General features: G+C 40.7%; 1 protein-coding gene across 1 annotated transcript in view; it reads left to right on the top strand.

Annotated features, from left to right (window-relative positions):
• The window catches only part of DDX6 (DEAD-box helicase 6), a 53,126-nt gene extending 29,055 nt beyond the window's left edge, over positions 1 to 24,071 (top strand). Inside the window, exons 7-14 of the mRNA XM_089678611.1 lie at positions 1,305 to 1,399; positions 7,160 to 7,282; positions 9,650 to 9,778; positions 14,130 to 14,246; positions 16,412 to 16,475; positions 18,863 to 18,964; positions 19,436 to 19,615; positions 22,405 to 24,071. Of these exons, the coding sequence (XP_089534737.1) occupies positions 1,305 to 1,399; positions 7,160 to 7,282; positions 9,650 to 9,778; positions 14,130 to 14,246; positions 16,412 to 16,475; positions 18,863 to 18,964; positions 19,436 to 19,608 (803 nt within the window). The 3' untranslated portion in view covers positions 19,609 to 19,615; positions 22,405 to 24,071. The remainder of the gene's footprint in view (positions 1 to 1,304; positions 1,400 to 7,159; positions 7,283 to 9,649; positions 9,779 to 14,129; positions 14,247 to 16,411; positions 16,476 to 18,862; positions 18,965 to 19,435; positions 19,616 to 22,404) is intronic.
• Positions 24,072 to 24,732: the final 661 nt, after the last annotated feature.

Below are 24,732 nucleotides of genomic sequence, written 5' to 3'. Positions count from 1 at the left end.
GACAAGAGTGCTCATTGGTGCTCTCAGTTCATTGAGAACTAGAAGTTGATGGTACTTTTTAGTTCATTCATTCAAAAAATTATGTATAAATGTGGGCGGAGCCCTAAACAGCCATGCTGTTTTTAAATTGTGACAGCAGGTGCGGGACATACCACCTGCTGTCACAAGGAGAGGGGGATCGGGGAAGAGGAGGCAGGAGCTGGAACATAAGTTCCAAAGGTTAACTTGTCTTTTAAATTTTCCTAAATTGCATTTGAGAACTTGGGCTTCAGTTTACCTAGGAAGCAGAATATCAAAAAAGCTAAGAAAATGCTTGCCTCAAGCTTTGAGCATTTCACCCTTCTGGCACTGATAACATTGCTGATGTAAGTCAGTTGATCTAAAAATTTAGAACAATGTTAAGGAAACTGTCTTTTGTCTAGTTTCCTAAAACAAGATTTAAATGCAGCAGTAGCACGTGGCGTATGTTTATGTAAGTACACAATTTACAATTCAAGTGGCTTACCACAGAGTAGCACTGCCTGTCCTGATTTTTTTTTTTTTTTTTTTTTTTTTTTTTTTTTTTTTTCTTTTTCATGAAATTGACCTCTCTAAAAGGACCTTCTATCACGTAATTAGTGAGGAGGTAGACCTAAAATACCATGGGTTGAGGTGGGGTGGTCAAATACTAAAATCAGAGCAGCTTTGCATAGTCCTCTTCTAGACTCAGCCTTTTGAAATTGAAAGCTAGAAGCAGATTGGCTGCCGTGCTTTTCATTCTGCCTTCTTCAGTCTTAATAAATCCCCCAGCTTGTGTGCAAAGTTGCCCACCTAGAGTTGGGTGAACCTATATTGGGGTTTGTTGCATACAGTAAAACAGCTGACTCAAGTCCAACAATAGTTATGTTGCTGTTACTTTTTCATGCAGTCTTGCTCTCTTCCATAATATATATATATTTTTTTATTCCATACCTGCAAGGAGGTGCATACTTTTTTAGCATCCTGTATCTGTGTTTCCATCCTAGTATGGGTTCCCTTTTAAAAGGACTGTTAAGATGGGTCTATGAAGGCTAACATTTAAAGCTGCCAACTTTGATCTCATTCTTCAGTGTTCTGTAAATTTTTAACCTGGAATGAAGTGCATGGTGGTTTGGGTCAATGACACGCAAAGTAGTGAATCTGAGAGCCAGCCCCTCTTTATATTCAGGTAGATTCCCATTTTTAATTCCCTCAAGACCCTGCTGTTAAACTCAAGGTATTTCTACTGTAAGTTAAGATCCACTTTGCAAATGTTTGTCTAGCATAATTTCTTCTTTATTTTGTAGTTCATGTGGTAATAGCAACTCCGGGGAGGATTCTGGACCTCATCAAAAAAGGCGTAGCTAAAGTGGACCATGTTCAGATGATAGTTTTAGATGAGGTAAGGATATTCTCAAAGCCTGTAAGTGTTTCCTCACTGAATATCAAACATTGGCGGGGTGGCTTTCTGTTAACCTGTTTTTAAATGAAAAATATTAGTTGTACAGAAAAGTCACTTAAAACTTTTTTTTTTTTTTTTTCTTTTTCTCTGTTTTCCAAAGCCCCTAGTCAAAGCTGTTCTGGAGACAAAAATTCCTGAATGCCAGAATGCTTGGGCTTTAAAAGTGCAATCAGTGTTACAAATGTGATTTTTATATACCAATTTCATCAATATGAGGGGTTTTTAAAAAAAACATTTTTTTGTGTTAGTGTTTTTCAAATATTTTTTCATAAATTTTGGTTTTACTTGAGCAGTTTGAAACTGTCTGTGCTAATGAAGTTTTTAAACTAGATTTCAGCAGCTGGCATTCAGGATTGATCTATAAATCCACCAGACATCAGGCAGTAGATGCAATGCAGCGCTTCCACAACTATTAAGACCAAATTACTCGCAGGTCCAAATATAACACCTGTGTGCTTCCACACCTTGCAGCAGTGATAGTCATGTGTAAGCTCATCGCTAACCATTAAGTGGTGTACTAGAGGAAGGATCCATGCACACTGGGCTTAAACGCTACTTCTACAGGAGTCTTGGGTTTTGTTTGTGTTTTTTTTTTTTTTTTTTTTTTTTTTTTTTTTTTTTTTTTTTTTTGGGCATGGACCCTAAAGGCAGTTTTTAAGCTCCTAGAAGCTATTAGCATTTGGTTTTTTTTTTCTGTTGAATATGACACCAGCCCAACATTGATTTATTAAAGTGAAAGATTGCATAGCACTGCAGTGCTGTGACTCATTGGCATCGGCTGTGATGTGTAAAAGCAGCCACAATGCTGAGTGAGCAGACTTTATAATGAATAGTCGGCACTGCCTGTCGGTTCAAAATGGTAAAAGATCACTCAGAGGTGCAGCTCTATGTAATCTGTCAGCAGCTGCTTTTACACATATTTGGCACCAGCAGATAATTTACACAGAGCCGCAGCTCTGAGTTATCTTTTACTGTTATGATTGAAAGTGGCGCTGATTGTTCATCAGGGAAAAACCAGGTTAATCTGAATGGGATTTTTTTAATGCGCTTCCTATCTCATGGGGCCTTTCTGGGGAAAAAAAGACCTCATGCACATTTTGGCACAAAAACTTGTAAAAGTTTAATCTATCCATTGAAATGATTTAACACGAAAGTGCTAAACGTGCCTATCGTTAATGTGCATTCAGGCAAGTTTACACATGTTTAGAAGAATGAAGTGTTTTCTGCCAAAATGCCACTGCTCCTGGAAGCACTGGCAGTCCTCCAAAAGCCTGTGTGCATGGTCTCAGTCTAACATGCAGGGGGAGGGAAAAAATCACTGCTGGGGCAGCACAGTGGCTAAATGGTTAGCACTTCCGCCTGGCAGTACTAGGGTTGTTGGTTTGATTCCCAACCACGGCACCACCTGCCTGGAGTTTGCATGTTCTCCCTGTGCCTCGGGGTACTCTGGTTTCCTCCCACACTCCAAAAGCCATGCTAGTAGGTGAATTGGATCCTGTCCCTAGTATGTGTATGCAAGTTAAAGACCTTAGATTGTACGCCCCTTGAGGGTTAGGGACTGATGTGAATGTATAATATATATGTAAATCGCTGCGTAAATTGACAGCGCTATAGAAGTACCTGAAATAAATGGCCCCTAAGAGCAGCCGAAAAATATCCAGTGAGGTCTGCGTTCTAGTGCAGTAGTCTTTTAGGCAATGTGGCCCTTTCCCAGCCCTCTTCAAAGTCTGCCTTCCTGTGCCTGGTTTGCCAACCCCTTTTTTGTGGTTTGCACTGCATGGCCTCTTCAGACTTCTAGCATGGCTGTACTGTCCTGCCTTCTAGCCTGATCGTAGTTCAGACCTTCCACAGAAGTGCAAAGTGGTGGCTACAGACTTTACATAGGAATGAATAAATACTTCAAGCTCATATGCATGGAAGTATAGAGGAGCCTAGCTGAAAGTACTTTAACCACTTGCCTATCAGGCACTTGTACCCCCTTCCTTACCAGGCCAGTTCTCCGCTTTCACCGCTGTCGCACTTTGAATGACAATTGCGCGGTCATGCAAGATTGTACCCATGACATTTTTAGCATTTTTCTTTTGGTGGTATTTAATAATCGCTGGGGTGTTTTTTTTTTTTTTTTTTTTTTTTTAACTTTTTTTCGCTATAAACAAAAAAAATTGCAAACCAATTTGAAAAAAGTTTTTGTTTCTATTATAAAAGTTTGCATAATTTTTAATAAAATTTTGCATGGGTGGATGGCACGGATGATCGGTGCTGATCCCTGCTCTGACAATTGCTGGCTCTCAGCAGTACTTTCCTCACGGTCTGACAGCATGAGGAAAGTGCAGCCGAGAACCAGCAATTGCATTTCCCTGTGATCAGTGTGTCATTGGACACAGCTGATCACATGGTAAAAGACCGCCGTGATTGGCCTTTTACCACATCACGTGATCAGCTGTGTCCTACGGACACAGCGATGGCGGAGATTGCCAGGGGCGCACAGGAGAGCGCGTTCTGGGAGGACATCATGACTCTCTCTCAGAACTGGCCGGCCGCAGTGCAGCTGTCATTCGGCTATCTGCGGTCAGCAACTGGTTTAAGGTTGTGTTGATCAGTTCTTGACATAAGAGGACAACCAGGCATAACTGGAAGGACCTTTTTCACTGCATGCTTGATTTTTCTGCAAATGGTACATCAATAATAATTTTTATGGTCAAGTATAGTACTAAATAGGAAAACTATAGCAGGGTTGTGGAAATTTTTTTTAAAAATACTTGTCCAGTGACTAAATCGGTGTCCCAATCTACTTGTCCCTCATGACAATCTACTTGGCCTGATAAAAACATAAATTTTAACCAAAACCGTATTTAAATCTGCTTTTAATGTCTGAGGCTTTTAAAAACAAAAAAGGCTTTATGGCGACTTAAACAAAATGTTAAAAATATTAAATGTTTATCTCCTCCCCTCCCTTCCTGTCTCCAGCACCAAACCCAGGGACTAGCGGGGAGCGAAGAGACCTTGCAGTGTAATGAGCACCGATTGGCTGCTCATCAGGAAAGGGGAGTGTCCCGCTTATCCTTTATCCCTTTTGCTGCCAGAGCTGTTTGTGTTTTTTGCACACGTTTAAATAGTTTTAGGCTGTAAGATTACACAAAACTCTCAAACATATATTTTCTGAAAGCAGAGACCCTAGAGAATAAAATAGTGATAGTTCCAATTTTGTATGTCACACAATATTGTCAAAGGTCTAGGAAACAAAATAAATTTCAGTAAAAAATACTTAAAACGGAGTTCCACTCACGCTGTCAAAAAAAATAAGTCAGCAGCTACAAAAGCTGTAGCTGCTAACTTTTAAAAAGCACACACTCACCTGTCCTGTGTGTTCCCTGCACCCCGTTTTACCTGCTGTCTTCTCTCCCTGGGCGCCGGCATCGTCGGTGTGGGAATCCCGCTGTGACAGCTTGCGGCTTCACAGCCGGGTACTCACTGTGCATGCGCAAGTAGTGCAGTGCTTCCTCAATGGTCCTGTAGTCTTCTGGGATCTGCCGCGTGTCACAAAAGACTACGGGGAGAAAGGGAGGACACCTTTCACTTCCCAACCCCCCCCCCGCCCCCCAAAGGAGCCAATCCTTAATGGGGAGCGAGGGACCAGTCTTTAAAGTGGAACTCCGCTTTAAGTTAACTTTAGGGCACAAAAGCAATAAATTATCCCAATTTTTTTTCTTGTAAAATATAAATGACGAGGTTGCAGCAAGTAAATATCCAACTTGTCAAACTTTTAAGTTTGCGTGCGCTCGTGAAACGGAAACAAGCTTTTGTACCCTATATTTTCTATAGGCGATACTTTTAAAGCTCCTGATAGGTAATCAGTATAGTGTACGGAGGTCTGGTACTAGAATTGTCATTCTGGCATGCACGGCAATATGTAACATGTATCGCAATCCACGTTTTCTTGTGTAGGCACCAGAGTATGTGCTTTTATGTTTGTGCAGGCGAAATTGTGGGGGTTGGGGGCCTCGAAAAATTTGGTTTTTTTTTTGTTTTTTTTTTATATGCTTGGGTGTAACTTCCATTTTATTTTTCTTTTACATTGTATAGGAGACAAAGTCCCCTATGTGATGACTTTGGTGACAGGTTCTCTTTTTGAGACATGCAGAGTCTAAAAGACCCTGCAGGTCTCCCCTGTGATCCACTGGATGTAATGCAGTGCACATTGCACCGCAATACATTCTTTCCCAGCCTCAATGCCTGGGAATCTGTCGAACTGGGACCCGGATGTGATGTCACATCCAGATCAGGAGAAGGGGAGCAGATGTGTCCGCTCTCCTATGCCACATCCTGCGGCACCCGCCGAACCAGTCTCGGGCCCGCAGATGGGCAAGCGGAGCCCGGGACATAGAGCAGGGGTGAGGCTGACACTGTACGCTGTGTGGAAGCAATCGGGCGGCAGCGCTGCTTCCCTATTGCTTCCACCTGACAGGTGAGCCCTGCTGCTTACTTGCAGCAGGGCTAAGGGCAAAAAAAAAACTCTGCCTGGAACTACATGTCTCGGGCGTCTGGCAATAGGAATTGGACATCCCTGTATAGAAAAGGTTTATGAAAGTATGTTAGCACAAATTTTCAACATTGTGTTCACAATTAGTGTTTGTTTCTCACAATTGAGAAACTCCCAAGATCACCAGTACTAGTTCTGTAGGTTTCAGAAAGAGTTGGGGTGACTTCATAAACTTTTGCCTACAACACAGGTGAGTGCAAGTTAAAAACATGCCAGAACATGCTCAAGTGCCTATGGATTAATTGTAAACGTCCTATAAATTCTCATGCCTCAGCACTATGCAAAGGAATATCAATAGCTTTATGATGAAGCTTCTGAATTGGGTTTGTAGCGATGTTCTTGTGACAGAATAAATTATCACGGTGTTAGGCCCCTTGCACCCGGGGCAGTTTAGGATCAGTGCAGTGGCTTGTGCTGGTACAGGAATAGGTACAGCTTCTGGCCCTGCTGCAGGGTGTCTGACAGGCTGCTGAGTTCTGTACTGTTGTGTTTGGGGCCCTGTGTTTTACGGGCCACAGGTCTTTGGATCCAGCTGCTGCCTGTTATAGACCAAGGAAAGCCTGATACAAGTCCACCTAAGATTGATCTATTTGAAACCATGTTAGTAAGCCCAGGTGCATAATATATCTGATGTGCTGATGACTTGGAGGAATGTCTTGGGAAAGCCATAAGGGGATCCTCCTGCATACAATCAATGCGTTGACCGTCTTAACCAGGGTCAAATAAATTTGGCGAGTGAGCAATTCACTTATTTCCTCTGCAGGGTGTGAAGGCACACAGGATACTGGTCTACAGCATTGTGGTTTGTCACTACAATATTTAATTCACGTTCACTTATTTGTATTACAAATCGGCACATTCACTCATGTCTATGTATTATGAAATGTATATGGTTTGTTTAGTTGTATAGTGCCTACCTATTTATGATTATACACTGATAGACTGATGGGCTGCCTGCAGTAGGAAAGGCCTGGGTGCTGCATGTAGACAACCTTATTAGAGTAGTGTAGGATATGTAGCGTGCAAGAAAATTAAATGTCTGCAAAAAAGATGGAAGGTTTTTTTTTTTTGTTTTTGTTTGTTTTGGGTTTTTTTTTTTTGTTTTTTTTTGACCGAATATAAATTGTTTTACAATTTACAAATCCATTCCTTTTCCGCAGGCTGATAAACTGCTTTCTCAAGATTTTGTACAGATAATGGAGGATATTATTTCTACGCTACCTAAAAACAGACAGATTCTCCTTTATTCAGCCACTTTCCCTCTCAGTGTACAGAAATTCATGGTAAGCAGCTTGGTTTTAGATTTATCTAAATGATCCAATGATTGAATCACATGCACATATTGAATGTGGGTAGTGTGAAGTGATTATACTTGATCAGCCTCCTCCCTAAATGATGTGACAATTTAATTCCCGGAATGGACTGATAACCCGCTCTGCGTTCTTCAAAAGATCGGATGAAATTTGAAGACTACGTTCTTTCTGATCTGTCAAGATATGAGGAACTATCTTTGCAGAAATCTTTCATTCTCAAATCCTGTTATCTGCCACACTGAGTCAGAATGATGGTGAAAGAATTGAACATGAACAAGCAATCTTCGATCTGAGCATACAAGGGTTTGCACTCCACATTTGCATCAGTCCTTTCCGTTTTTGGTAGCCTGCTTCTTGAGTCATTGTCAACATCTTCCTGCCCCTCCAACCACCTATGCCATTCAAAAACGCTTGCTTCATGGACTGTTCACCATAAGCCTGTTACAGAGCTAACGTTTTTGCAAATTTTTATGCAAAATTTGTTAATCTACTGCCCTAGGTTCCTGCAACTCATTCTCCATCGACAGCGCAATGCACACATTTTGGTTCTACTACTCTGTAGTCAACTGGTCTGTGACCCAGGCACATGAACATGTCAGAACTTTCTCGAATGAACACATAGGATACAATGCAGACAGCAGAGCCCAAGATTGAGTCCACAGGTGTGCCACAATATAATGCTTCTTGCTATGGTGGCACACAAGAGGAGAACCCAGGATTGCTGGTGGGGGAACCGGAGGAGGATCAGAGTACCCTATCAAAAGGTAGACAAAAGGTTTATCCCTTACCTATGTTCCAGCTGTGAGCATAGTATGGATTTTAACAGCCAACTCTCTGCTTTCAAGTGATTTTGGGTGACTCCAGAGCTGCTCGATAACTTTCACGAGGCACAAAGTTATTTCCAGCGAAAATGCACTTTTTTTTTTTTTTTTTTTTTTTTTACGTGTGGGCGATTTTCTTTTTTTGTAAAAGTCATCCTAGGTCCTAAATAACTGCTGAAATACTTTTACAGGAAGCAGGAAAGGTAGTCACCTGTCACCCCCCCCCCCCCCCCTTGTGTTTTTTGTTTTCCCTAAAGTGGCATTGTGTTACTGTGCATTAAAATTCATTAGTGTTTTTTTCCAAAATGCGTTGGAGAAACCACTGCACAAATACCATGTGACAAAAGTAACGACCAGCATTTTATGCTCTAGGGCAAGGGTGTCAAACCGGTGGCCCTCCAGCTGTTGTGAAACTACAAGTCCCATCATGCCTTTGGGAGATATGCTTGTAACTGTCAATCTTGCAATGCCTCATGGGACTTGTAGTTTGGCAACAGCTGGAGGGCTGCCATTTTGACAAGCGTGCTCTAGGGTGTCTGCTTTAAAATTTTTGGGGTTTCAAAGTTCTTTTCTAGCAAAACCTGATTTTTAAAATGGCTAGGCAGTTTTTTTGCTATACAGCACTGCATTACTTTGACAATTGTGCAGTCCTGCAACAGTGTACATAAAAATTTATTTTTTTTTTCTTTGAAATTTGATCACCACTGTTTTTTTTTTTTGCACTATAAAAAAAGAAAAAAAAAATTTGAAACATGTTTTACTTTTTGCGATTTAATAAAGAAATGTATTCCTACATTTTGGCCAAAATGTATTCTGCTTCGTGTCTTTTGATATATGAAGAAAAAAATATTCCAGTAAGTGTATATTGATTAGTTTGCATGAACATTATAGCGTCTATGAAGGTTTGTGTGTGTACTGAATTTTTTTTAAACTAGTAATGGCAGGGATCAGTGACTTATAGTAAGACTGTGATAGTGTGGTGGGCAATCTGACAATGAGTGGGAACTGACTGCCACTGACATCACCAGTGACACTAATACAGTGATCAGTTTTAATATGCACTCCCTGTACTAATGACACTGGGTAGGAATGAGTTAACATCTGGGACAGTAATCAAAAGGCTAACGGTGTGCTGTTTTTACTGGGGGATGTGACTGGTTTTTTTTATATCCTGCTCTGCAGGGTGACCAAAAGCAGCACATCCCCTTTGTCAGAGAGGTCTGTGTTTTTTACCAACACATATCTCTCTCCTGTCTGCTCTGCTCATCAGTGGGTCCCTCAGTCATTGGCCGGGACCTGCTGATCGTCTAAGAAAAGCTGGTGATGTGATTCTGCGCAGCCGGCCTGCACTATAGCCGTAAAACTACAGTGGCGTGGTTGACAAGCGGTTAGTGGTTAAATCTGCTTAGTTTCATATCACTTCAATAAGACTGGTTTTTGATTGGCCACATAGGCACTGTTGTAAGTTTACCTCTTAAGTTGTCTTTTTTTTTTTTTTTCTCTAATCTTTATCTAGTCCTCCCACTTGCAAAAACCATATGAGATCAACCTGATGGAAGAGCTTACGTTGAAGGGAGTTACACAGTACTATGCCTATGTTACAGAAAGGCAAAAGGTTCACTGCCTTAACACACTTTTTTCAAGGGTAAGTGTCACAATCGTCTGTTTACAGTTCCACATCATGTATTCTCTTCTGAGGTTGCTATTTGTGCTTGACTGTTTAGAGCTTTATGCAGACTGTTTTGTATTTGGTGTGGGCTTTAGCTATATTTTATATTCCACCCATTTTCATTTTGTCTTGACTAGGGTGTGTTTTTAACCACTTGCCCTCTGGAATATTTACACCCCCCCTTCGTGTCCAGGCCATTTTTTGTGATATGTGCGACGTTACTTTTGCAATTGCGCAGTTGTACAGCATTGTACATAAAATGTCGTCGTCCTCCCTCTTCTCTCCCCCCCCCCCATAAATAGAGCTTTCTTTTGGTGATATTAGATCACCTCTGCGGTTTTGTTTGGTTTTATTGCTTATGTTTTTTTGTGCTATGAACAAGACTGCCAAATTTGAAAACCTTTTTTGCTATAAAACCTATCCAATAAAATATAAATTCCTCATGATTTAATACACAATGTATTCTGCTACATGTGTGTAGTAAAAAAAAAAAAAAAAAAGTCCCGACGTATATTGATTTACGTGAAAGTTCTAGCGTCAAAAAATGGCGGTATGTATTTTTTTTTTTTTCTTATATCAATGACTTATCGGCACTGTGGCAGTCTTTCTCACTGGGTGGGAACTGTCACTGACATCTCTAGTGACACAATACAGTGATCAGTGGTCATAAGAACTGACACTGGACAGGAAGGGGTTAACATCTGGGGCAAAGGGTTAACTGTGTATTGTGGTGGTCTACTAGGGGACGTGCTGCTTTCTCTTTGCAGAGAGCTTTTGTCAGTCTCTGATGATCAGAGTCCCAGCCATGAATCACTGGTGACCACTCAACATTTTGTACCTAGTGTTACTAAACCCAGGACCATGCATTCATTATATCCAGTCTACCACAGTATACTGAACATGAAAATGCAATTTTAGTAAATTTAAACTGCTAAATAACTTTTCTCATTGGCAATTAGAGCAGTTTTGTTTTAGTGGCAGACCATTTCAGAGGTTTTACTCCAACCTGTTCCAAACACAAAGGGGGGCATCTGCCCCACCTTGAATCTAAAAGCATTGAATGTCTTCAAGCTCAAATTCTGCATGGAAACCATCAGATCTCAAAGCTTTCCTTCACAAGGGAGACTTTCTAGCTTTAGTGCACTACAAGGCCACATACCTACATGTCTCATCTTGAGGCAGTTCTGTTTGCATGCCAGACCTCAAGTGCAACATTATGCTGTCATGGGCCAGGCCTGTTCATTCTTTGACTTGGGTTACATAGAAACATAAAGTGACGGCAGAGAGACAGTGGCTCATCGAGTCTGACCGGGTTGTTTTGTTTTTTTTTTGTTTTTTTTTTTTTTTTTTGTTTTTTTTTGTTTTTATAATTTAAACTTTTATGTCTGAGTATAGACCTATGCTTCTCCCACGCATGTTTGAAGCTATTTATTGTTGACTGGCTCACTACCTCTGCTGGAAGTTTATTCCAAGAATCAACTACTTTCGTTAAAATAGTACTTTCTGAGATTAGTTTGACACTTTCCTCCAGTTAGTTTAAGGTCATGTCACCGTGTTCTTTATTTTGGTTTCATGTTGAAATACTACCCTCCTGAACCTCATTTACCCCCTTGATGTATTTAAAGATTTCAATTGTGTCTCCGCTTTCCCTTCTCTCCTTCAGACTGTACATGTTAAGTTCTTGAAGTCACTCTATATGTTTTATCCCCCCCAGACCTTTCACTATTTTTGTTACCTGTCTCTGGACTCGTTCTGTCTTATCAGTATCTTAAATGAGGTCTAACTCTACATCTATGTAGAGCAGGGGTGTCAAACTGGCAGCCCTCTTGCTGTTGCCAAACTAGAAGTCCTAGAGTAAAAGCATGACTCCCAAAGGCGGAGGAATGATGGGGCTTGTAGTTTCGCAACATCTGGAGGGCCGCCAGTTTAACACCCCTGATGCAAAGGAATTAGGACTGCTTTCCTCCTGCTGGTGACCCCTCTAGTGATGCATCCTAGAATTCTGTTTGCTTTCCCCACTGCCTGGCCACATTGCTCATTTTGCAATAAATTGAAATAAATACCCCCAAAGTCCTTTTCCTGTTGGCCAACAATGTATCCCCAATGTTGTACTCAAGGGATTTTTCCCCTAAATGCATTATTTTAAATTTAGAAACATTGAACTGCATTTTCCACTTTTTTGACCAATCATACAGCAATGCCAAATCATGTTCCATGTTACAAACACCTCCAGGGATATCCACCTTATTGCACACCCTTGTGTCATCAGCAAATGGGTTACAATGTCGCTGCTTTCTTTGTGGCTTTGGTATCCAGCTCTGGAATATGATGTCCTTCCTTGGGTCTTTAGTCCTCCCAACATATACCAGCTATGTTGGGCTGTGGAGTTCTTGGGCACCTTGTCTGTATTGAGTCAGAAAATCACATCAGTGGCCTACATCCACCATCAGGGAGGAAATCTCTCCGCAGCAATAGGTAGATTGCATCCTGACTTTAGCAGCAAAACTTTACATTACAACCTTTTCTCCCATGTACTTTCCAGGCATGGACAATTGGCAGGCAAACTTTTAAGCTGTCAAAATGTGGCCCCTACACCGGAGTTTAGTCATTAACAAATGGGGAAGGTTTTTCTCCAGGTACAGGGATCCTCTAGTGGAAGTTAAAACCTTTTATCAGGTTTCACGTGTTGAGGCCTGGGGGGGGGGGGGGTTTGCCCTGTTAGTGTTTGCTGTGTTGCCCACCCATCATTTGGACTGCAGTGGTGAAACACTGTGTCCCACAAGAGGATAAGAGAATATAGGACTTTTCCTTTTTTTTTTTTTTTTTTTTTTTTTCTTTTGTGGCACGTACAAAAATCCTAGTTTATCTCCTCCAAAAGGATGCAAAAATGTTTGGGGTTGGTTTGTTTTTCTCCCCCCTCAGCCACTTCAGGATTATAGCGCAATAAAACACCACCTGCGCATATGTGGTGGACTGATTCCGGAACTTGTACATATAGAATTGGAGATATAAACATAGCACCTTGCTGCCCTCTCTGGACTGGTGATGAAATGGAGGGTACACCAACCTAGTGCATTCTCCAAAACAATTTAAAAACACATTATACAGATGTCCAGACTGGCAAAGCATCTCGGTAATACAACTGGTTCATCTGATCCACTTGCGCCTGGGCTTGGAAGTAATTGACAATCCTAATGGCTTACGTGTTTTGAAGGCAGTACCCTTTTCCTCAGCCCAAACCGATCTTTATGTAAATGGCTGTGGAGATAATGCGCTAGGCTGGTGCGCCCTCTGTGTTGCTTCAGGATTGTAGCCTTTCCACTGCAGGCCCAAAAGAATCGTTCCCATTTCAAATAAGTTTTTTGGACAAATTAATTTCTTACCTGCTATTTAACTGCTTGCCCACTGCCTCATAGCAAATGTACCGCTACAGGGTGGCTGTGCTGTGCAAAATCACGTAAATATAAATGATTTTGCATTTCCGGGAAGGGGGTGTGGAGGATGTCGGTGTTCGGCTGGGACTTTGTCCACAAAGTTTGAGAGGGAAGAGATCTGTGTAAACACGGGTCTCTGCTGTGAAGCCAGTCCATGCTGACAGAAGAGTGCACAGCACAGCAGTTAATCACTCCCTGACAGTTTGATCGCCCCAGATGTTAACCCCTTTCTGCCCACTGTCATTAGTACAGTGTCAGTGCTTTTTATTGGACTGATCATTGTATTAGTGTCACTAGAGATGTCAGTGGCAGTTGGCTCCCACCCAGTGTCAAAATGCCCGCAGCAGTCCCGCTATAAGTCGCTGATCACTGCCATTAGTAGTGTAAAAAAAAAAAAAAAAAATTCCAGTGTATATATATACCACCATTTGTAGACACTATAACTTAAACGTAAACCAATTAATATACTTAGTGGGTTTTTGTTTTCAAATTCAGTTTTATAGCGCAGAAAATAAAATCTGCGGCGATGATCAAATACTACCGAAAGAAAGCTCTGTGGGGAAAAGATGACATACATTTCATTTATGTACAGCGTTGCATGACCGTGCAGTTGTCAAAGCAATACAGTGCAGTTTCTCAGAAATGGCCTTGTCAGGAAGGGGGTAAATCTTTCGGAGGGCAAGTGGTTAATATGTTAGTGTTTCCAATATATGGAACCGTTACCGAAATTATGTAATAGAAAAAAAAAAAAAACAAGAAAATGGCCAAATGTTTAGTGCCTCTTTCTAGTGATAAAAAAACTCTTGCATTGCTTCAATGTATCCGGAGAGCTGTAGGTTGTATGCCCATTGAAATTACACAACTAATCATCGCTTTTGATTGTTCCTTTACAGCTTCAGATTAACCAGTCAATTATCTTCTGCAACTCATCTCAGCGGGTAGAGCTATTGGCCAAGAAAATATCTCAGCTGGGCTATTCGTGCTTCTATATACATGCAAAGATGAGACAGGTCTGTAACACTATATGATTTTTTTTTTTCTCCCGAGGGGTTTTTTAAAAATTTAACTTAATTCAGCGCGTTTAAGTCCTCATGCACACTGTTTTTACAGCTGCTGTTTTTGGATTTGACTTTTTTTTTTCTACAGCTAGTAAAATGTTCTGCATGTTATCCTATGTGTTCATACACCGTTTTTTGGCTGGTAAAAAAAACTCAGGATTAGTGTTTCCAGAGGATTTTTTTTCAGCTGTAAAAGCGCTCAGCCGCTGAAACACAGGCATTTTTTGACTGACAAAAAAATTTTTTTTTTTCGACTGTAGACATGAAAACTGCGCTAAACACCAATGCAAAAACACTAAAAAAAGCTGAAAAAAAACATTTTTAACTTGACTTTACACAGCTAACGTTACCAGTGTTATCAATGTCCAGTGTGCAGGAGGACTAAAGAACACCTGTCATTTTGAACTGCATTTTTCCATCTACCTTGAGGGCTCTGTCACAACCTTTTTGATTGTATAAATATTGCGTTTCTGACAGGCAAAAAAAAATTATCTATTCAACTGACCCAGTTTCCCCAATGCTGTGCATTGCAGCATGTAAACTTTTTTTTTTTTTTTTTTTTTTTTTTTTTTTTTTTTTTGCAACAGATTTGAGCTAAACTTCTGACTTTGTTGCATACATGTTGGAGTCTGTGACTTGGATATTTCAAACCAGGGAAGGCAATTCATTTTTTTGTGAAGGCTAGCAAGAACTGCTTTCTGCAGTTTTATTTATAATTTCTACATATTTGGTGACTAATACCTATAGTGTACTGTAAGGGTTTTGGTTTGGGTCACATAATGCAGTGGAGCAGGGCCGAAAAATGCTGATCTGTGGCCATGTTGGCAAGCAGCTCTGTGTGGGCATACGTGAGCATTTTTAAACAAGCGTGTGTTTTTGTCCATCGCCTACAATGCCTGGTTTTAGTGACTATTATTGTATGTTTTAACTGAATGCTGTTGGTGACAGAAGTTGACAAATTGTAAGCTTCACGCCTGCTGCCTCCTGGCCATTTAAGGGGTTTCTGATGCAGGGGGCGGGGTTTAGTCATGCGACCGCCGTGATTGGCTGTCACGGCAGTCGCATGATCGCAAAGGTCCCAATCGCAAGGAGAGATTGGGACCTTTCCGTGGGACACCGACATGTGCAGGGTGCCCGCTCTCAGCACATGTTTACAAATGGTGTGTGAATATGCGACCACTCAGCATCACGCCAAGAGGACGCATATTTGCGTATGCTCGGCGTGAAGAGGTAAAGTAGAACTATAAGCAAAACCTTTTTTTGCGTGGGTTTTTTTTCCCACTTCCTGTCCCATGGCAAAAACAGGAAGTTAGAGGAAGTCCCTGCAAATTAAGGTAATTCCTTGGACCCCCAGATCACTAGAACTAGTGTCTCCATTATGAGATTTCCCCGTTACTCTTCTGGGGACAACCCAAAAATAGATTTTTTTTTTTTTTTTTTTTTTTTGTCAAGCCGGTGTGCTGAACAAGAACTTTTCCAACTTCCACACCTTCGATGTAGATGGGGGAATACTCCTACCTGCACTAGTTTATTCCAAGAGTGGAGTCCCCCCACTGTCAGAATACGAATTTCAGTTCTGCTTCTACAGCTGCGTCGCTCCTTCAGAGATCTGTGAATGAATTAACAAAGTACAGTCTGCCCCAGGGCAGGTGGCTTATACATTTTAATGGATTGCTCTGGCACTGAATAGCACCCCTGTAGTCCACTCTTCCCTCAGCTCTGAAACTGACAGCCCATGAAGAGGTATTGGCACAGAGATGTAGGAAGAGAATGCAGGAGCCTGACATTGCGCCCAAGATCCACTAATTGCTGGTGCAATGCTCTGCAGGTGCCTGAAGAAAAAAATAAATGCACTTATTTAAGTGAATTTGGTCTTTAATATATGCAGGGATCTGAGATCTACCAGTGAAGGTTAAACTAGGTGAAAGTTCACTCTGTAGATTTTGGTTGTAAATCACCTGTTTTTAAAGGTTTAGGTTTATAATGTGATCTGATCACATTGAAGTTCACAAATTGACTGCTAAAGAAATTTTGATCAAGGCCCAATCCAGTGTAATTACCTTCTATTAGGGATGACCGTGAGGAATGCAATATAACTTTTGTAACTTTCTTTTTAGGAGCACAGGAATAGAGTTTTCCACGATTTCAGAAATGGCTTATGCCGAAACCTTGTTTGCACTGGTAAGTTGTTAACCTATTGCGTGAAACTTATGTAATGGAGTTCTTGTATATGGCAGGCTTGTGGCTTCTGTTGCCAGTTAGCAGGAAAGGCTATATCTTACCGGCCTGTAGCATGCTGGCCTCTTTAGTTTCTAACACAAACCAATGTTCTGAAACATAAAGGTCAACTCTTTCTGACCATGTTTAATATTACACCCAACAGGGAGAACCAAGCCCCCCTCCCCTCTCTATTTAGCATGCATTATGTATTGTCCCCCATTGTAATGTACAGCGCTGAGCGAACCGTTGGCACTATATAAATACTGTATAATAATGACGCATGGCCAGTGTGTGCAGCCTGCCTCGTTTTCTTCCTTTCCCGCAGGAATTTTTTTTTTTTTTTTTTTTTTTTTGAGGGGGGCTTGGCTTCTACTAAATTTGAAATTGGATACCGTATTTTATCTAGTCTGTTGTAAACACAGCTAACACAAATACACAAGGATGAAACCGCTAAAACCCTAAAGCATAAAAGTCTAACTTTCACCCTTGAAAGTGTAATAATCTTAATACCCCAATATGCTCAAACATACTAGATACAAAAAAATCATTAATCAAAAATGTGGAACATAATCACCAAAAAATTATACACGTGTCCAAAATTGGTCATTCCAAATTCTGATTCCAATAAGGAAAAATCCCAAATCCTGATTTGCAAGCCCTCCAAATGGCTCCAATGGACAATGTGAACCTCAAAAAAAAAAACTTACATAGTGCTTTACCCTTATAAACAAATGATCAAAATTAACTATATGCAATATGCTCTGTGCAACTTCACATCAAGCGTGACTACATAAGTGAAAAGTGAGCACTGTGTAACAACCGTGACTGTGAATCGCTCTTGTGAATAAAATCCAAGTGACAATAACCGTGTACACTTCTACAGTGTAAGAAATAAATACCCTTACCAAATGGCCATAAAACCACGCCTTAATATCACAAAGGGTATATTGCATTTATTCCAAGGACTTCCTTCCCAGCCTGAGTATTACTCTTTATGATGTCCTCACAGCCTTATAGATCCTTCTCCTAGATGTAGTCGGGGCTTTAGTAGAAGTACTCCATAGTACTCATAGTACCCATGCTCCACAGATGTACATGATATATGGAAAGGATATAGTGTAATTCTGTATATAATGTTCAGAATATACTTTATTATTGCTCTTTAATATTAAAACCGCCATATTCCCATGACTCCAAACCTCTGCAGTGTCCGAGCAGCTTTTGGAGATTTTTTTTCACTTTTTTTTTATTCTATTGAGTTTTTTTTTTTTTTTTTGTATCTAGTATGGTTTGTTTACAACCGCATCATTCATTCTCAGGACAAGGTGACTGAAAAAACGAGTCCTGTCTGCCACCACAGCAGAGGGACTTTGTTTCAATGCAGTGCTGCAGTTGTGGGCCATTCACACTTGCTGTGGCTCTGTAACCGAAGGCTTGTACCTCTGTACAGATAAGCAGCTGCAGAGTGCAGGAGCCTGCTCACCTACTGATTGCTGCGGGTGCAATGCTTTCCAGATTCCTACATAAGATGAATTATGGTTTGTCTTCTGCCCACCATATAAAGGATGGGCGGTGGCTCTGTTGTTGTGGGAAGGTGTCATATGACAATCTCCCACTCCCTGGGACACCATAGATCACCGATCACAGTAAAGAGCCGATTACACAGGCTCTATCATGTTATCAGCTGTGTCCAATCACTGCTGATAGCATGAAAACAAGGAAATGCTTGCTATCGGCAGTCCTCTCCTCACACTGACAGCATGTGAGGAGAGCCGGTAAGCGGCATTCTTCAGAGGGGACATGTACACTGATTATCAATGTAGGCCCATCCGTTTTTCAAAATTTTCAGTCCCCCCCAAAAGGTATTACACTTAAATTAAAACCTATTCTATCCACAACATCTCATTGCCTGAATCCACCACACTAAACCTTTTATAGAAAACATATCAAAACCTACATGTAGGTTGCCATTGCTCATTCTTGACCTTGCTATTCTGGCTGTGATGCTTTGACTTCAGTATTTCAAATCAATGACCACAGACAAGTATAAATGCAGAATTTCGACTATTTGCTGCATGTTTCTTTAGGTTGGTGATTTAATTGCTGACGCCAAAGACAGCTAGTTGGCACTTTCAGGAATTAGTTGAAAGCAGCCCACACTTCTTTAAATCATCCATCCAATTTCCTAGAAATTAAAAAAAAAACAAACAAAAACCCACAAACTTGTCCAAGATGGAAATGCAAAAAGGTACAAATGTGTTGCCTTTTTTTCTTTTTTTTTTTTTTTCTGTACATGATTGTCTTCTGAAATTAGCTTTAACTGTGGTTCCATTTTTTATTTTTTTAAGATTTGTTTACCCGTGGTATTGATATTCAAGCTGTGAATGTGGTGATAAACTTTGACTTTCCAAAGTTGGCAGAGACCTATCTACATCGCATAGGCAGATCAGGTAAGCATTTTTGAAGTGAGATTTTCCTGAGCAAGGTCACCCATTGCAAGTTTGTAGCTAGCCGTGCATGTATAACCCAGATGACCATTCTTAGGAACAATTATGCAGTCTGTTTTGTAAGCAGCTTTAGCCTAACTTTATGCCTAAAGCTGTGTGTTTTTGTGTTTTTTTAAGCTGTAAATAAGGGAATTTGGGAAAATCTGCCTATTTCATCTTGAGTGTTATGCTGATTGGTTTTCATGTGGTCATTGTGAGGTTTGTCATGGAAGTCTGCCTTTACTTTATAGTAGTAGTGTTTCGAGGTACAAAAAGGTGAGGCAACTGCTAGTGCAAAAATGATTATGGATAAACTGCATAGATCTGAGGTGGGCCTGAGATGTGATTTCAAAGAAACTTTTTGTAATTCTTAAAGCATGCTTTTGTGCGATGACATTTTTGCATATTGAATCTTAAAGTTGATTTGTTTAACAGGTCGTTTTGGCCATCTTGGGCTTGCTATCAACCTGATCACCTACGATGACAGATTTAACCTTAAAAGTATTGAAGAGCAGCTGGGAACAGAGATCAAGCCCATACCCACCAGTATCGACAAAAGCCTCTATGTGGCAGAGTATCACAGCGAGTCTGGAGAGGAGAAACATTAATCTGCAAGTCAGTGTTTCATTTTGTGCCTTATTTTGACTTAAAGTGCAAGTTTTTTTGTCAACTTTAATTTGGGTTCTCTTTGCTCCTTTAAAAAAAAAAAAAAAAGTTGCATGCAAAGCAGGAAGGTTTTGAATCTGCAGACAAATGTTAAAGCAGCTGGCTAACCAGATTTCCCAAGTTGTCCTCCAGGATGGTCACAGGCGATGGCCTTGCAACTCCTACAGAAAACAGGCACAGACAGATTTAAAAGGTTTCCCGAGAAGGCTGCCCTTAGGTTCTGGTTTCCTGTATCCTGCAAACATCAGCACAGCACCTTGGTGTTTTTTTTTCTTTTTGTTTAGGTTTTTAAATTCAGGTCTCCCTGAATACCTCTTGCGCACCCCCCCCCCCTCCTGCATTAGGTGGTCCTGCTGCAGTCTGGGGGGGGGGGGGGGTGTCAGAGGATTCTGTAAAGGGGGGGGGCGGCGCAGTTGGGGCTCTGAAAATTCATCCCCTTCCCCTTTTTTGTTTTCTTATGGGAGCTCAATTTTTAGATCCCTCTAGCACCCTAGGTTGGTGTTAGTGTGTGGAGCCAAGGATAGGCTTACCATTGTGCTGGACTGGAGGTCCTGGGGATAGGTGCATGTCTGCCATATCCCTTCTGGTGGCTCACAGGGGAGAGGGTGCTCTCCCCAGTGTGGCGGATCACTGAGAGCCTGGATTAAATCCTTGATTTTACGATTTAGTCATCCATTTTCACTCAGTCACTGACCTGCTACAGGTATAAGAAAAACCCCTAAGCAATACTTCTGCAATACAGATTAGTGATTGCAGATCACTTTTGAAAGTATGGCTACAGCTCTTTTGACCATACTTTTCATTCAGGTCACAAAAGAGCACATAGTTCTAAAGCCTGCTGTCAGCTGACATCGCAGAGCTGGTCCAGACACTGCAGGATCCTGACTATATTGCAATCAGCCCAGATGACTGACTGGCAGCTGATTCAGCCTCTCGCTAGCTGCTGAGAGCCTGAGCCCAGCCATTCCTGCCCCCTCTACAGCCCAGCACTACAGTGAGTGCAGAAAGCTGGTGACTGGTAGTCTCTGCTCAGTAAAGGGTAAAACAGCGATCATGTGATTGCTCGGTCTAGGAGCCAGTAGGGTCTACACACCCCTGTTAAAACGTCGGGTTTCTGTGATGTAAAATAATGAGACAAAGATAAATCATTTCAGAACTTTTTCCACCTTTTTTAAAACTCAACAAACAAGTCTTTTTAGGTGGAGGGAAGTAAAAATAAAGAACTAAAATAATATGGTTGCATAAGTGTGCACACCCTTAAATTAATACTTTGTTGAAGCACCTTTTGATTTGATTCCAGCACTCAGTTTTTTTGGGTATGAGTATCAGCATGGCACATGTTGACTTGTCAATATTTGCCCACTCTTCCTTGCAAAAACACTCCAAGTCTGTCTGATTGCGAAGGCATCTACTGTGCACAGCCCTCTTCAGATCACCGTACACATTTTTGATTGGTTTCAGGTCTTGGCTTCTGGCTGGGCCATTACAGATTCTTTAATCATCTTCTGGTGAAGCCTTTCCTTTATTGATTTGGATGTAGGCTTTGGGTTGTTGTCATGCTGAAAGATGAAGTTCCTCTTCATGTTCAGCTTCCTAGAAGAGGCCTGAAGGTTTTGTGCCAATATTGACTGGTATTTGGAACTGCTCAGAATTCCCTCTACCTTGACTCAGACCCCAGTTCCAGCTGAAGAGAAACCGCCCCAAAGCATTATGCTGCCACCACCATTCTTCATTGTGGATGTTTTGGTGCAAAAACACCACTGTAGATCACTAAAACATATCTTTTGGAATTATGGCCAAAAAGTTCAACCTTGGTTTCATCGGACCATAACACATTTTCTCACATGCTTGGAAGACTTCAGATGTTTCTGCAAAATTTATCCAGGTTAGGATGCTTATCTTCGGAAAAGGTTTCTGTCTTGCCACTCTACCCCATAGCCCAGACATATGAAGAATACAGGAGATTGTTGTCACATGTACCACACAGCCAGTACTTGCCATATATTCCTGCAGCTCCTTTAATGTTGCTGTAGCCCTCTTGGCAGCCTCCCAGACCAGTTTTCTTGTCTCCATCAATTTTGGAGGGACGTCCAGTTCTTGGTAATGTCGCTGTTGCGCAATATTGTCTCCACTTGATGACTGTCTTCATTGTGTTCCATTGTATATCTAATTCCATGGAAATTCTTTTGTACCCTTCTCCTGACTGATACCTTTTAACAATGAGATCCCTGTGATGCTTTAGAAGCTCTCTGCAGACCATGGCGTTTCCTGTAGGATGCGACTAAGAAAATGTCAGGAAAGACCTACTAGAACAGCTGAACGTTATTTGGGGTTAATCAGAGGCACTTTAAATGATGGCAGGTGTGTACTGACTACTACTTAACATGATTTTGAATGTGGTTGCTTTAATTCTGAACACAGCTACACAGCTAAGCTAAGAGGGTGTACACACTTATGCAACCACATTATTTTAGTTTTGTTTACTTCCCCCTCCACCACCTGAAAGATTTCAGTTTGTTTTTCAATGGAGTTGTACAGTTTGTAGGTCACAGTAAAGTTGGAAAGTTCTGAAATGAATTCTCATTATTTTTTTACATCACAGAAACCTGACATGTTAACGGGTGTGTAGACTTTATATACACAGTAGGTTAGTGTACCTTTTTTTTTTTTTTTTTTTTTTTTTTTTTTACACACACCAAGTGTGGATTGCTAATTCGTTTTAATTTTCTTTATTTTAGGCATGGTCTGGCCCCGAGAAGATGAGGATCCCAACATGCATAATTTTCTTGATGAGGGCTTCTTCCCCCCTTTCATGGCTTTTTCCTCCTGCCTTCTAGGACACTTACCAGCAGTTTTGAGCCTGAATTTTTTTTTCTTCCCCCTCAGACATTTTTAATTACCCCATTGTTTGCACTGTGTGCTCATAAGATTAATGTAGTTGCACTTATTTGTTTTCTCATTCTGTTCCGTTGGGAGAGGGAGTGCATAATGGAAAACCTTCTGGCCACTTTTCTGCTTGAGGACCCTTGCACTATTATATGCTTATAATGGTTTTGTTTTCACCTGGGTCAGCAATGCAATACTTGGTTTAGGAAGTCCCTTCAGTTGGAAAGTTGCATACAGTTGAAAACTGGTTTGTCATTATTCCTGTACACCTTTGTGGCAGTTTAGAGTTCATGTTTTAATGATATTCCATAAGCAAACTATTTTACTTGTGCAAAAGTGCCTTATGTATAAGACCTTTCATGCAGCCCTTATAAGACAAACACAATATTTCCTTTTTTTTTTCTTAACCATATGTGGAATTTGCAAATCATGAACTACTTAGCTGTAAAACTGTTCATGCATACTTTCATCTGAAAAATCAAAAGCTTGCTTCAGGGGTCCCAATGATATGTAAATATGTACACCTGTAATTACACAAGCAAAAAATGAGAGCCTGAGTCAGAAAACAGTTTAGGAAGTAAACTCATTTTTCAGTCCTCTCCACCTTATTGCAGTTGCTATTTGATTTTTGTTCTTTTTTGAACACTAAATGTGTAATTTTTATTAACCTGCAAGCAACATTTTGTGTTCAGATATAATACAAATCCATACCCCTCTCTTTCAAGATGTCCATTGCATGAGGGGAGAATTCTGTTGGATTTGATGTGTATACTTGTACAAAACTGTAAATATATATATACATTTTTTTATGGGGGAGGTATAAATTTTAGTTTTGTCTTTGATGGTTTACTGAAGGTTTCTTTGTGAATTAGGACCTCATCTAAATTCTATAGTTGGGTAGGAAGCCTTTGGCACTTCAGCTGTTGTGACATATCCCATGAAGCATTGCAAGACTCTTGACAGCCACAGGCTTGACTCCCAGAGGTAGATGCATTTGAGGAATTTGTAGCTTCACCACAGCTGGAGTTCTAAGAGTTGCCCACCCCTGTTTAGAGGCTCATTCTTGCAACGTTTGGGTTTTCTGGAAATGGTATTTCCTCCATAATTCTAAATGGATTGATTTTTACTCCATCCTTTAATTTTTGGGGTATTACTCAATGAAATGCCTTTTTTGTTCCCCTCTAAATATTAGGAGTAACCATCACTGAAGTTTTTGCCCCTTCCCACACCACCTGGATTGTGCAGCCATAATATATCCCCTTTATTTGTTTTAAGGTTTATGCTAGAATTTGTTCTACAATTTTTAGTATTGCATGTCCAGGTGCCCCTTGGAAGCACAGGAATTGGCAACTGCTGTGTAATCATTTACAAGGTTGCAAGCAGAAATAATTGGCAAAAAGTCATTAATGGGGATAGTTTAACTTTCGATTTGCAGCTGTTCTGCTACTGAAATCTTTCCTGTGCATTTATTTCATTGATTGGGATCATGGTGCAATAAATGACTTTCTTTGCCCAGTTATTCTGTTGAAGCTGCACCTGTCATCGTGCAGTGTTTTACTGCAACTTCAAGTGGCAGTGTTGCTGGTGCTAAAGCTATGATCCACCCATGAAGTCTTTTCCCCACCACTAAACTTTAAACCTCCTATATACACAAGAGGTTTAGTGCTCAGTTTCTATATTGCACAAGGAGTTTACACACTGAGCACCCTAGAAATATTATGGCAGCAGTTTTGAAGTTGCCTTTGCTAAGGTGCTGTCTAGGTATTCAATATTGAGGAACATAATTGAAGGCAAAGTAAAAGATGCTCTACAATAACATGGTTTTTGTCCCTTTTTTCATTTAAGTTGTACGCTTGAAATCTTTCAAGTTGCAGTCTTCCAAAGATTGACAGATAACAGATTTGTTTTTGTATACAAATGACCATTACTTTTGAGTTTTAATAAAATGACTGCAATTGATGTCTGGCAGCAAATTTGGTCTAAGAGCTGCCAGTGGAGCTTTTGAAAAGACTGTAAAAGAGCTTCACTTATACCCTTACATTTTGGAAAATTGCTTCTCCATTCTCTAAATTGACTTGGAAATATTTTTCGTGTTTTTATTTTTTCCCAGAATGAGATGGGAGCATCTTTCTCTTTGCACAACTTTGTACTGGCTTTACAAAGCAGTATGGTAAAATCGG

This window comes from Staurois parvus, unplaced genomic scaffold, assembly GCF_062004578.1.
Source record: "Staurois parvus isolate SC_StPar_1 unplaced genomic scaffold, SC_StPar_1.0 ptg000207l, whole genome shotgun sequence".
Taxonomy (NCBI): Eukaryota; Metazoa; Chordata; class Amphibia; order Anura; family Ranidae; genus Staurois; species Staurois parvus.
This window is presented reverse-complemented; position numbering and strand designations above follow the sequence as displayed.